At 49.4% G+C, this 13,442-nt stretch overlaps 1 protein-coding gene across 1 annotated transcript in view; it reads right to left on the reverse strand.

Annotated features, from left to right (window-relative positions):
- B4GALT1 (beta-1,4-galactosyltransferase 1) overlaps positions 1–3,886 on the reverse strand; it is a 98,588-nt gene extending 94,702 nt beyond the window's left edge. Inside the window, exon 1 of the mRNA XM_040325527.1 lies at positions 3,262–3,886. Within this exon, the coding sequence (XP_040181461.1) occupies positions 3,262–3,643 (382 nt within the window). The 5' untranslated portion in view covers positions 3,644–3,886. The remainder of the gene's footprint in view (positions 1–3,261) is intronic.
- Positions 3,887–13,442: the final 9,556 nt, after the last annotated feature.

Genomic DNA, 13,442 nt, shown 5'->3' on the forward strand with positions numbered 1-13,442 from the left:
TTTCTTCTGAGAAATCCTCACTTCCTGTTCTTCTGTCTGTAACTACACACCGTAATGCAAGGCTTTCTCCCTGGTGTGGAGAAAGCCTCTTGAGGGGAAGAAGGAGTGTAAGGAGTCAGGACGCCCACTAACACACAGCTCCTTTAACTGCAAAGTAGAGAGTGTCCTGACCCTCCTGTTCGCCCCCTTCCCCCTCAAGAGGCTTTCATCACACCAGGGAGAAAGCCTTGCATTACTGTGTGGAGTTACAGACAGAAGAACAGGAAGTGAGGATTTCTCAGGAGAAATAAGGACATTTAAAGGCAAAATGGAAGGATGAGGTAAGTGAAGGAGGACTGCACTAAGGTAAAGGAAGCTATTTAGGGGGAAAAAAAAAAAAAAAAAAACGTGTGTCTTTATAACCCCTTTAAAAGGAACACTAAAGGCAAGATTTTTTTTGTTTAAAAATAACAAACATGTTATACTTACCTCCGCTGTGCAGTTCATTTTGCACAGAGTGGCCCCGATCCTTGTCTTCTGGGGTCCCTCGGCGGCTGTCTCTGCTGCTCCTCCTCGCAAAAGCTTTCCACCTTCATGCGAGCTCCCTCGCATGGTGGAAAGGTTTTGCGAGCGCGCTCCCGTGATACAGCGGCGGCCATAGCCGCCGACTGTATCACTCGGCCCCGCCCCCGGCTTGCCATCCGCTGTGATTGACAGCAGCACAAGCCAATGGCTGCGCTGCTATCAATCCGCCCAGCCTATCAATGGCCAGGCTGGGAACCAAACAGGATGACGAGAACGCGCCCGGGACTTTCGAGGGGTGAGGTAAGTAAAAAGGTAAATTTTACCTTTACAACCCCTTTAAGTGTAAAAAGCTCCAGAAAAATACATTCTTTTAAATTCTATGCATGTCTTCACACTGGTCTGTTGCGTTGTGGTGTTAAAAATCTTGCCTGTTGCATTTTAGGTCAGTTAACCCCTTAACGCCCGCCGCACGACTATTTACGTCCACAAAATGGCACGGAGAGGCAGAAGGGCGTATATATACGTCCTTGCCTTCTAGCGGGTGGGGGGTCAGATCGGGACATCCCCGCTGCGTGCGGATTCCCGCGGGGAGCGATCCGGGACGACGGCGCGGCTATTCGTTTATAGCCGCTCCGTCGCGATCGCTCCCCGGAGCTGAAGAACGGGGAGAGCCGTGTGTAAACACGGCTTCCCCGTGCTTCACTGTGGCGGCGTATCGATCGAGTGATCCTTTTTATAGGGAGACTCGATCGATGACGTCAGTCCTACAGCCACACCCCCCTACAGTTGTAAACACACACTAGGTGAACCCCAACTCCTACAGCGCCCCCTGTGGTTAACTCCCAAACTGCAACTGTCATTTTCACAATAAACAATGCAATTTAAATGCATTTTTTGCTGAGAAAATGACAATGGTCCCAAAAATGTGTCAAAATTGTCCGAAGTGTCCGCCATAATGTCGCAGTCACGGAAAAAAAAAAAAAAAAAAAAAAAAAAATCGCTGATCGCCGCCAATAGTAGTAAAAAAAAAAAAAAATTAATAAAAATGCAAAAAAACTATCCCCTATTTTGTAAACGCTATAAATTTTGCGCAAACCAATCGATAAACACTTTTACCAAAAATAGGTAGAAGAATACGTATCGGCCTAAACTGAGGGAAAAAAATGTTTTTATATATGTTTTTGGGGGATATTATAGCAAAAAGTAAAAAATATTGCATTTTTTTCAAAATTGTCGCTCTATTTTTGTTTATAGCGCAAAAAATAAAAACCGCAGAGGTGATCAAATACCACCAAAAGAAAGCTCTATTTGTGGGGAAAAAAGGACGCAAATTTTGTTTGGGAGCCACGTCGCACGACGGCGCAATTGTCTGTTAAAGCGACGCAGTGCCGAATTGTAAAAACGCCTTTGGGCAATTAGCAGCATATTGGTCCGGGGCTTAAAGCGGATCTCCACTCTAAAGTGAAGTCGCGCTGATCGGCACCCTCCCCCCCTCCGGTGTCACATTTGACACCTTTCAGGGGGGAGGGGGGTGCAGATACCTGTCTACAGACAGGTATCTGCACCCACTTCCGGCCCTACGATACGGGCAAAAGACGGGTTTTTTCCTTACTTCCCGTCCGTCCCCCGTTGTATGCTGGGAACACTCGGCTCCCAGCACACAGCGGGAGACAATCGGCGGGCGCAGCGCGACTCGCGCATGCGCCGTAGGGAACCGGGCAGTGAAGCCGGAGCGCTTCACTTCCTGGTTCCCTCACCGTGGATGGAGGGGGGAGCAGCAGGGTGACGAGCGATCGCTCGTCATTCTGCTGCGGACGGCGCTGGACTCCAGGACAGGTAGGTGTCCTTATATTAAAAGTCAGCAGCTGCAGTATTTGTAGCTGCTGGCTTTTAATATATTTTTTTAGTGGCACATTCGCTTTAAGTGGTTAAAGCTGCACCACTCCGTTGAAATGCATTGAAAAACGCATCCATAACGCACCCATGTTTTTGAGTCACATGACCTATGAAACACACCGTAAAATTACGTACGTTTTTGGCACTATCGCCATTATTTTCTCCATCGGCAAAATCCCAAAAACACAATTTCCTGGGGCTAATCAGGTCAGCCTAGAGTTCGTAGGCTGGCATGATGAGCTCCAATAAAAGGAAAAATATGGCAAGTATGGTAACAATTTTTCATATATTCCTGGGGCTAATCAGGTCAGTCTATGAACACTAGGCTGACATGAGATCCCAGATAAGGAAAATTACGGTAAGTATGGAAACAATTTTATGTATTCCTGGGCCAAGCAGGTCAGTCTACGAACCCTAGGCTGACATGAGGAGCTCCCTGGAAAAGAAAATTACAGTAAGCATTGTAACAATTTTACGTATTCCTGGAGCCAAGCAGGTCAGTCTACGAACCCTAAACTGAAACGAACTCCCAGATAAGGAAAAATACAGTAAGCATTGTAACAATTTTACGTATTCCTGGAGCCAAGCAGGTCAGTCTACGAACCCTAGGCTGACATGATGAGCTCCCCGGAAAGGAAAAATTACAAAGTATGGTAACAATTTTCCATATCTCTCTAGATAATAATCGGATGAACTCTTGTAATCTGTTCTGGAAAGCTGCGTACGAATGGTCAGGTTATCAGAAAGTGACATTTTTAGTACAATTTTGTGTACTAGGCATTAAACTGATTTTTATTAGAACTGTGGTTGGTTACTCTACAGGTGTAGGGACAGTTTAATAAGAGTAGGACTGGTTCTTACCCAGTAAAGGGGAGTTTTCCGGGCAGCCTGGCACCTGGGTAGAGACCAGGAGAGGTGGCCGAGCAGTGGTGGTCTTCAAGCCATGGGTGGTGGTCTCCAAGCCACTGTTGATGGTCTCCAAGCCTTGGCCTTCCATAGTCTTGGAGATGACCTGTTTGGAGAGGTTGAAGAGTGGTCCTCCTGTGGTGAGGTTCCTGTTGGCGTTCTGCCGTTGTTGGTTCTCGGAGAAGTACTGGAAGAAGCTGAGCTCTCCTCCGGACACATAGTAGACCAGGGTAACGGTGAGGTGAAGGGCGCAGAAGAAGACCAACAACTTACAGGCTTTCTGCAGCGAGGTGCCGGGAAGTACGGCAGCCGAGCCCAATAATAACGGATCTTTCATCCTGAGGCGCGCACACACAGCCAACTCCGGGGACCCTTCCACACTTCTCCAAAAAACCTCCACACCGTCCCACAGGTCCCCGCGGTCACACTGACAAACTGAAGGCGCACATTGCTCTCAGCTGACTAGATTGCAACATCCAACCATCGCTACGTACACAGCGCCCCGTACACGGGAACCGTTCGGACTGACGTCACGGGAGGGCGTGCCTACGGAGACCCTAATTTGGTCTTTCCGAGGCTCCGCCTTCTTCCCACCAAGTAGTCAGAGAGAAGATGAGGTGTGTGTTGAGTTCTGAGAGCTGAGGTCGACCAGGAATGAAGTTATACTGGTTTCTGGATGGCGGAGTCATCATGTATTATCTTTCATATCAAAAACAGCCGAAGGGTACAAATTTCCGGAGCTAGTTCATTCAAATGAGCCGGCAATAACAGCCAATATGATATCATTATCCTGGGGGAGCTTCATGTACTACATGTTTCCTTTCAGCGCTAATCATTTCTGAGGGAGGATTATGGAGGTGATAAAGATATATCATTTATTGGTGTGTGAGGCTGATTATTAACCAGCCACCTCTCCTCTATAGTATATTGTAAGTAAACATTATTCTTAGCGATAATTCTATATTTAGGGTTCATACACACTGCAAAGAACAGGCTTCTAAACTTTCATTTTTTCTGCCTGGAAACTCCCCTTCATGTTAGCCAATGTATCTATTCACACTATGGGGTAGATTGGTGCATCTTTATACCGGCGTAGCGCATCTCATTTGCGATACGCCAACGTAACTCAGAGAGGGAAGTACAGTATTCACAAAGCACTTGCTCCTAACGTTGCGCCAGCGTAACTTAATTTCGTCGACGTAAGCCAGCGTAAGTGGGTGTGACCTTATGCAAATGATGGTCGGAACGTGGAGTAGTGATATACGCCCGGCGTATTCTGAACGGATCATGCGCAGTGAAGTGGACGTATGATCGCTCCCCCGTGCGCATGCTCACAACTACGCCGGCCCAACTTCCTGGGATACGCCAAGCCTATAAATACGTCCAGACATGCGCCCGTCCGGCGCAAAAGTACATCCTGTTTCCCCCCCCCCTTAGGGAAAGTACTTTTGCAAAGCAATGGCGGCTGCTGCAAATACAGAGAAGAAGGATCGGAGGAAGAAAAACTTTTGCCCGGAGGAGAGGGCTATTATTGTTGCTGGCATAGTGGCACATGACAAGTACCTCCATGGTGCCCTCAGTCACCAGACCAGCAGGGCGAGAAAAAAGGAGATACTGATGGAGCTCAGCTTGCAGGTCAATGCCCTGGGCAATGCGACCAGGACCCCCAGGATATCCAAAAAAAGATCAATGATCTAAAACGTAAGGTCCGTGAAAAGCTGGGTGCGATAAGGAAGCATGCCAGGGGCACGGGAGGAGGACCAGCCTGTACTGTGCGGTTGACCCCGGAGGATGAGTTGATCGCCCAATGCTTGCAGCGTGAGCAGGTGGAGGGCATGGGGGGGTTCGACTCCGGAGACCAGGCCTCGAGGACAGGTAAGTGTGTTTTATCTCCTATACGGTGTGTAGCATGTGAGGGGGTGGAAGGGAACATGTGACAAGTGTGTGGGTCCACCAACATGTGAATGGTTTGTGTCATCCACAGATGTGCTGGAGGGAGCTGGGCCACCGTCGGCTGCAGGGCGACCCACGCCATCCAGGGATGAGAGTGCCCATACCTCTCCCCTGGAGGAAGTAGAGGAGGAGCACGGGGACCTGGAGGACGAATTCTATATCCTGGATGAAAATCCCAGCAACCCTGGATCCTCCCAACCCTCCTCCCCCATCATGGGACCCTCCCAACCCGACTCCCCCATCAGGGGACCCTCTCAACCCTCCTCCTCCATCAGTGAACCCTCCCAACCCTACTCCACCGTCAGGGTACCATCCTCACCCTCCTCCTCCATCAGGGGAAGCTCCTTACGGGCCTCCCCATATGCATGGCCCCAAGCCTCTCCTGCCCCCAGGAAGGCCACCAAAAAGACCAGAGGTGTTCCAGAGGCCATTCAGGAAACCCTTGCGAGGGATCAGGCCCACCAGACCCAGCATGTGGGTGCTGTTGCCCGGGACATGAAGCGTCTCGCAGACAGCCTGGCCTTCTCGGCACAGATACCAGATTGTCTGCAGGATATCAGTGCCAATTGTGCAGCAGTTGCCACATGTGTTGGGGAGCTGCAGGCCACGACCTCCCGCCTGGTGACTGAGGTCAAGAGCCTCACAGTGGCTGTAAAGGCCAATACGGCGGAGGCAAGGCACATGAGGTGGCAGCAAAATCAGACCACCACCCGCCAGCTGCGGATGCACGCAGAGATCACCGCTGTGCTCACCCGCATAGCATTACAGGGCAGGCAGCCAGAACCTGCCAGGAGTGGCAGTCTTGAGGAGGAGTCTCCTGATGATGCCCCACCTGAAGTTGCCCCCAGGCAAGTGAGGAGCCAGAGACGTGGCACCAGGCGGAGCCCACGACGGGGCAATTGAGTGGTTTATTGTTTTTTTTTAAGCTCCGGTGAGGAGTTTTATTTTTATTTCAGCTCCGGTGAGGAGTTTTATTTTTATTTCAGCTCCGGTGAGGAGTTTTATTTTTATTTCAGCTCCGGTGAGGAGTTTTATTTTTATTTCAGCTCCGGTGAGGAGTTTTATTTTTATTTCAGCTCCGGTGAGGAGCGTTTTTTTTTTTTTAATACTGCACACGATCAGTAGTGCAGGCTACAGTGTGACTGGTGTGTGAATGTGTGGTCAGCGACATAATTGGAGCCTTGGCGCGGCGTTGCTGCTCCCAAGTCCTGCATGGTGGACTTGGGCTAAACCAATGTGATGTGGATGTGGTGTGTGTGAGCTAGGGACCGCAGTGGTGTGCATGCGTGCATTCTCCTTGTGCCATGATGAATGTGTGTGTTTAATGTGCAAACATGCCTACCACGAGGCATCTCCTGACTGCTCTTCCCTCAGCAGACGGGGTAGCCTCGGTTAGGGGGGGACTGTGTGGTACGTGGGTCAGGTCATCACGTATGTCAATCTCCAGGCCCTTTCTCATGGCGTAGTTGTGCAGCATGCAACATACACCGATGATCTGGCACACAAAGTTTGGGGAATACAACAGGGTACCCCCGGAATTATCCAGGCATCGGAAACGGGACTTCAGGAGGCCAAATGTGCGTTCCACCACTGCACGGGTACGTATGTGTGCATCATTGTATCTTCTCTCTCCTCTGGTTTCTGGATTCCGGAATGGAGTCATGAGATGGGGCCCAAGTGCATATGCCGCGTCACCTGGAAGGGAAAAGACAGGAGGATGTGCCCCTCTTGATGTCTGCATCATGGGGTCGGACAGTCATGCCTGACACCCATGTCACTCACCAACCAGCCAGCTGTTCCCGTACACGTTCTGTTCGAATTCCATTGGGATGTTGCTTTGACGGTATATGTAGCTGTCGTGGCTGGACCCTGGGTGTTTGGCCGGGACGTGCCATATGAGGCATTGGGCATCGGCTGTACGTTGATGGAATGCCACTGCTTACGATTGCAGAATTTGTGCTCTGTGTCACAGGGGGGCCGTAGTGCCACATGTGTGCAATCAATGGCCCCCACGGTGCGTGGGAATCCGGCAATTCTGAAGAAATCCACCATTGCCTTCTGCCGCAGATGCTCATGGGTGGGTTTGATGATGTGGTGGGACATGCGTGTGAGGATTGCGGGGACAACCTGGTGCACGCATCTGCTCATGGTGGATTGTGACATCCCAGACACTACTCCACTTGTACGCTGGAAAGGTCCACTTGCAAGGAAATGGAGTGTTGCCAGTACCTTGACCAGTGACTGCACTGCATGTGAGCGATGTGTCTTGCTGGTGATGTCATCATGCAGGGCTGTGGCTAATTCCAGGATGGCATCAGGGCTGAATCTGAAGATGCGATACACCTCCGATTCCTCCATGCCAAAGACGTTAATGCGCGTTCGGTATATCCTCTCCCGTGCCCTCCTACGTGGCGGTGGGCCCATTAGTAGTGCTAGGACCACGGCTGCCAAGTGTTGTCCTGCAAGTGTGGTTGCTCAGCTCGTCCGTAACGGTGCTGCTGAAGCTACTCTCCAGCTGACTTGTGTAAGTCTGGTGCAAAGTTACCCCTGCTTTATGAGGGGTAATTTTAGACCGGGCATACAACTTACGCGCACCGCGCGTAGCCTGCGCCGGACGTGCGTATGTTCGTGAATCGGCGTATCTCCGTCATTTGCATACGAAATCAATGGGTGCACCAGATATGTTCGGCGTAAATATGCGCCTACGATACGCCGGTCGGGAGAAGCCTATTTTCAGGCGTATCTAGTTCTGTGGGTACGTCGTATAGATACGACGGCGCACATTTACACTTACGCGGCGTATCTCGAGATACATCGGCGTAAGTCCTACCTGAATCTGGCCCTATGACGTGTTCAGGTATATGCTCCTACAGACAGAGAAAATCCCCCACCAAACTCAAGTTTTTCAGAGGAGCTAGTGCCCCGAAATCAGGGCTCGAGTTAGCAGTTCCCGTTAGCAGCCGTGTCCTGCAGGACTGGCCTCAAGTATGCAAGAAGGGAAGGATGTCTAGAAACCACTGTTGCGTCAGAGGGGGCGGGGTCACCCGTATAGGTCACTGGGTAACCCCACTGCGTTGTTGCGTCAGAGTGGGGTGGGGTCACCCACGCACGTGATGGTGGGCCTGCTCTCAGGTACGGGTGACCCAGCCGCCCTCTGACACAACGGGAAACCCCTGTTACATCAGAGGGGGCGGGGTCAAGCGTACATGTCATTGGGTAACCCCGTGGCGTTTCCCCATTGCATCAGAGGGGGCGGGGTCACCCGCACACGTGATAGTGGACCCCGCCCTCAGGTACGGGTGACCCGGCCACCCTCTGACACAACGGAAAACCCCCGTTACATCAGAGGGGGCCGGGTCTCCCGTACATGTCACTGGGTAACCCCGTGGCATTTCCCGATTGCGTCAGAGGGGGTGGGGTCACCCGCACACGTGATGGGCGGCCCCGCCCTCAGCTATTTAAAAGCTGTCACAGTGGGTGTTGCATCGTGCCGGCGTTTTTTTTATTTCTCTGTATCCTCCGCTCAATGGATGTACTTTGCTGGAATAATTTTTTTTCTTTATTAATAAAGGACTTGTCCCAAGCTGTCTACTGTGTTTTTTAAACATTTTGGACACTTTCTTTGTGAAATGTTAGGGGTACAAATTGTTACCAATTCACATGGGGGGAGCCGTGATCTGGGGGTCCCCTTTGTTAAAATGGGGGGCTTATCGGAATCTGGAGCACCTTGTTCCCATCAACATGTGGACAAGGGGTGCTTCTGGGGTCTTTGACCCCCAAAGCATCCGCCCCTTGTTGAGGGCATGTGGCCTGGTACGGTTCAGGAGGGAGGGGCGCGCTCTCATCCCCCCTCTTTTCCTGCGGCCTGCCAGGTTGCATGCTCGGATAAGGGTCTGGTATGGATTTTTGGGGGGAACCCCATGCCATTTTTTTTTATTTTGGCATGGGGTTCCCCTTAAAATCCATACCAGACCTGAAGGGTCTGGTATGGATTTTGAGGGGGACCCCTACGCCATTTAAAAAAAAGTTGGTGCAGGTCTCCCCTTAATATCCATACCAGACATGAAGGGCCTGGTATGGAATTTGGGGGACCCCTACGCAATTAATTTTTTTACATTTTGGTTCAGGGTTCCCCTTAATATTCATACCAGACCCAAAGGGCCTTGTAATGGACCCATGTCGGGTTTTTTAATGACTTATCTGTATTGCCGGGACCCGACAATTCATTATAGCCGCGAGTAGTTTTTTTTTCTTTAGAAATTAAATTTTGTGCAGGGACTGTTCTAAACACAGGAAAAAATTGCCACTTTACAGGCATACTATAGACAGCCCCCAGGTACGAAATTTAAAGGAATATTTCACTTTTATTGTTTCACTTTAAGTATTATTAATATCACTGCTCCCGAAAAAACTGCAGTTTTTAAAACTTTTTTTTGCATTGATACATGTCCCCTGGGGCAATAACTTGCATATTAACCTTTAAAATTTGTATTTTTGATTTTTCACGTTCGTGTCCCATAGACTTTAACGGTGTTTGAACAAATTTGTTGCCTGTTCGCATGTTCTGCTGTGAACCGAACGGGGGGTGTCTGGCTCATCCCTAGTGGGGGGTTGACTGACAGGAAGAACACAGAGATCCCTGTTCCTGCTTACCAGGAACAGAAGATCTCTGTGTACTTCCCTGTTCTTCCTCCACCGCTGCTCCCACTGACGACCCTCCTCCGATGCTGCATCCCGCTGATCTGTCTGCGCTGATGTCAAGCATTTCTTAGACAACTATGGGACATGGCCATTGGATGACATCATCCAGAGACCCCACTCCCTCGTAATGTCACGGACCCATCATGCCCCGGGTGAAGTCATCGGGCACTCAGGTTGATGTTATTCAATGGCCACGCCCCATAGTTATTTAAGGCGCGGACAGATCAACGAGACGCAGCATCGGAGGAGGGTCATCGGTGGGAGCAGCCTGGAAAGAAATACAATTTTCCATTGTGAAGTCCATAATAAACATCCAAGTTTATTGAAAGCTTACAGGGTTCACAGCAAGGTGGATCAGCAGGCTGATAGTGTAGAGCAGGGAGCACTATGATGCTCAATGGCTAATACAGATGGATGCCAAGAGTAACCACGCTTCCATCTTCATCTATTACCCCAAGTTTCCTTTACTTCATTGATCCTTCCCAGCATTTGGCAGCCTCTGCATTCTCTCGCTCTGTCAACCCCCATGTCTGCAGTTGTCTTCATTGTCTTATATAAATTTGTCAGTGTGTTTTTTATTTTAATATGTATTATTTTTTACAATTAATTATTTTTATTATTTATTGCTATATTTTATTTGTCTTAGCCCTGTTGGGGGGCTTTGGTGAGATATCAGGGGTCTTAACAGACCTCTGACATCTCCCCTTTGAGACAGAGAAAGGGACTAAGGACACAGATTCCCCAGTCCCTTTCTCAGCTGCACTGAAAATGAATGGACAGGAGACAGAGGCTCGTATCCATTCATAAATTGAAGCATCGTAAACACAGGTTACGATGTTTCAGTTATATGAATGATCACTGACTCTGTTCATTCGGAAAAGGTAGGAGCCACGTTTAGCGGCTCCTACCGCCGCTCTCCATCCTGACAGAGGGGACGGAGGAGGATATGGAGGGTGACACGGAGCACAGAGGGGGACATGGAGGGTGACACCAAGCACGGAGGGAGAAAGCAGCAGCATGGAGGGGGGACCCGGAGCATGGAGGGGGAAAGCAGAACGGAGGAGGACAGCAGCGGCATGGAGGGGGAGAGCAGAATGGAGGGGGGACACAGAGCATGGAGGGGGAGAGCAGAACTAAGGAGGACAGCAGTGGCACGGAGGAGGGACGCGGAGCGTGGAGGGGGAGAGCAGAACGAAGGAGGATAGAAGCGGCACGGAGGGGGGACATTGAGCACAGAGGGGGAGAGCAGCACGGATAGGGGAACTGGAGGAGGATACAGGGACAGTCAGGTATCGGGTGAAGTATCGGAGCATTTTCCCCGAGTGAAATGCTTGGTATCGGTCCCGATACTGATACTAGAATTGGTATCGGGACAACCCTAGGGTAAAGGATCACCCACAATTAATGCATGTATACAATATTAACAATGTTAATGCAAAGTATAGACAAAGGAAAGTTTTTTGGGGGGTGCCAGCAAAGAATTTTTTTTTTCAATACTACAATAAGTAAAAAGTATAACAAAACACAAAGTTAAAAGGTTTGGCTATGCATAAAGTACGCAAGTACAAGATAACATCCACAGTCTAAATTGATAGAAAAAATTGGTCACTCAACAATGGCACTGGAGTGACTTATCCCAACATGTTTCACCACTTGGGGCTTCCTCAGGGGATGTTTGAGAACAGTTGGAAGTCATACTGCAACTTGGTATTAGGCCAAATTGGTGGTCATCATTGGGTATTAAATCTACGGACAACTCAAATAAGGCCCAGAAAGGGATTTAATAACCAGGATATCTAACCAGGCTAGAGTAAAGGAAAATCCAAGGGTGCCAAACAGAAATCTGCTAAAGACAAAATTAACTTGTATGCAGAGATGTCACGACAGGGCTACCCACTTGCATGTTAATGCAAAGTGAATGCATATATATAACCAATGACATTGGCCTACAACAATAGCAAGTGCAAATGTGCCAGTGCAAACAAAACAAAGGAAAAATTACATGTCAGGGTTAGTTAAAAGTTCAAACAGTACAAATGTAGTGAACGAGAAAACAATGGGGCTCTGCTACAGAAGATGGAAAGATCACTGACATCAAAACATGACAATTTTTAGGAACGGAGATCTGAGGATAGACGTTGAAGGATAAAAGTCTATTCAGTGGAAACGGAAATGGATCATCCTCTGTTATAGTGGAAGTAACCCATCCATTTACCATTTGAAATAACAGTTACATTTCCGGCATGTGCCGAGAATGTAACCCTCCCATTGGTTGTGCTCTCAACCAGACTGTGAAACATCCAATGGCTGGTGTCATAACTGATCACATGTGCAGCATCTTGGTAATTGTAGATTAAACAGAGGACAAGATGGCAGCTTCCTTGGCTAAAAATGATAGGAGGGTTTACTTCCACTGCGGTCACCAGAGATTGTGCATTCACCATCCAAGGGAGAGGGTAAACTCTTACTAGAGACTGTGGAAGTGGAAGAGAGTCAAACAGGTGTACGGATAAGAGCTGGAACTCTGTAGAGCTGTCACTGGGGAACAAAATGCACGGTCCCAACGTCTCGTCCACCAAAGTTAATTCATAAAAGAAAAAAGGACATCATCTGGGAACACGTTTCATCCACAAGGATATCACCTGGGGGACATGTTTTGTCCACAAGGATATCATCTGGGGAGCATGTCGTTCATGAGGATGCGTTTTGTCCATGAGGACATCATCTGGGAAAACTATCTGGGGGACACGTTTAGTCCATGATGACATCATCTGGGGGATGCATAATTTGGGGACACATTCATCCAAGAGGACATCATTTGGGGGACGCGTTTCATCCACGAGGACATCTGGTGGATGTGTTTTGTCTATCAGGACATCTGAGGGACACGTTTTGTCCATGAGGACATCTGGGGGGCGCGTTTCATCCATGAGGACATCATCTGGGGGACACGTTTCATCCACGTGGACATCATCTGGGGGAGATGTTTCGTCCACGAGGCCATCATCTGGGGGACGTGTTTTGTCCACGAGGCCATCATCTGGGGGGACGCATTTTGTCCATGAGGCCATCCTTTGGTGAACACGTTTAATCTACAAGGCCATCTGGGGATGCGTTTCATCCAGGAGGCCATCATCTGGGGTGACGCGTTTCATCCACAAGGCCATCATCTGGGGCAACACGTTTTTTCCACAAGGCCATCATAGGGACACGTTTAATCCACAAGGACATCTGGGGACATGTTTCGTCCAGGAGGCCATCATCTGGGGGTAGCGTTTTATTCACAAGGTCATCATCTGGGGTAACGCGTTTCGTCCACAAGGCCATCTGCTGGCAAGGCATTTTTCCACAAAGCCATCATGGGGACATGTTTTATCCACGAGGCCATCTGGGGGACATGTTTCATCCACGAGGCCATCTGGGGGACGTGTTTCATCCACAGGGCCATCTGGGGGACGTGTTTCATCCACAAGGCCATCTGT

This window comes from Rana temporaria, chromosome 1 (assembly GCF_905171775.1).
Source record: "Rana temporaria chromosome 1, aRanTem1.1, whole genome shotgun sequence".
NCBI lineage: Eukaryota > Metazoa > Chordata > Amphibia > Anura > Ranidae > Rana > Rana temporaria.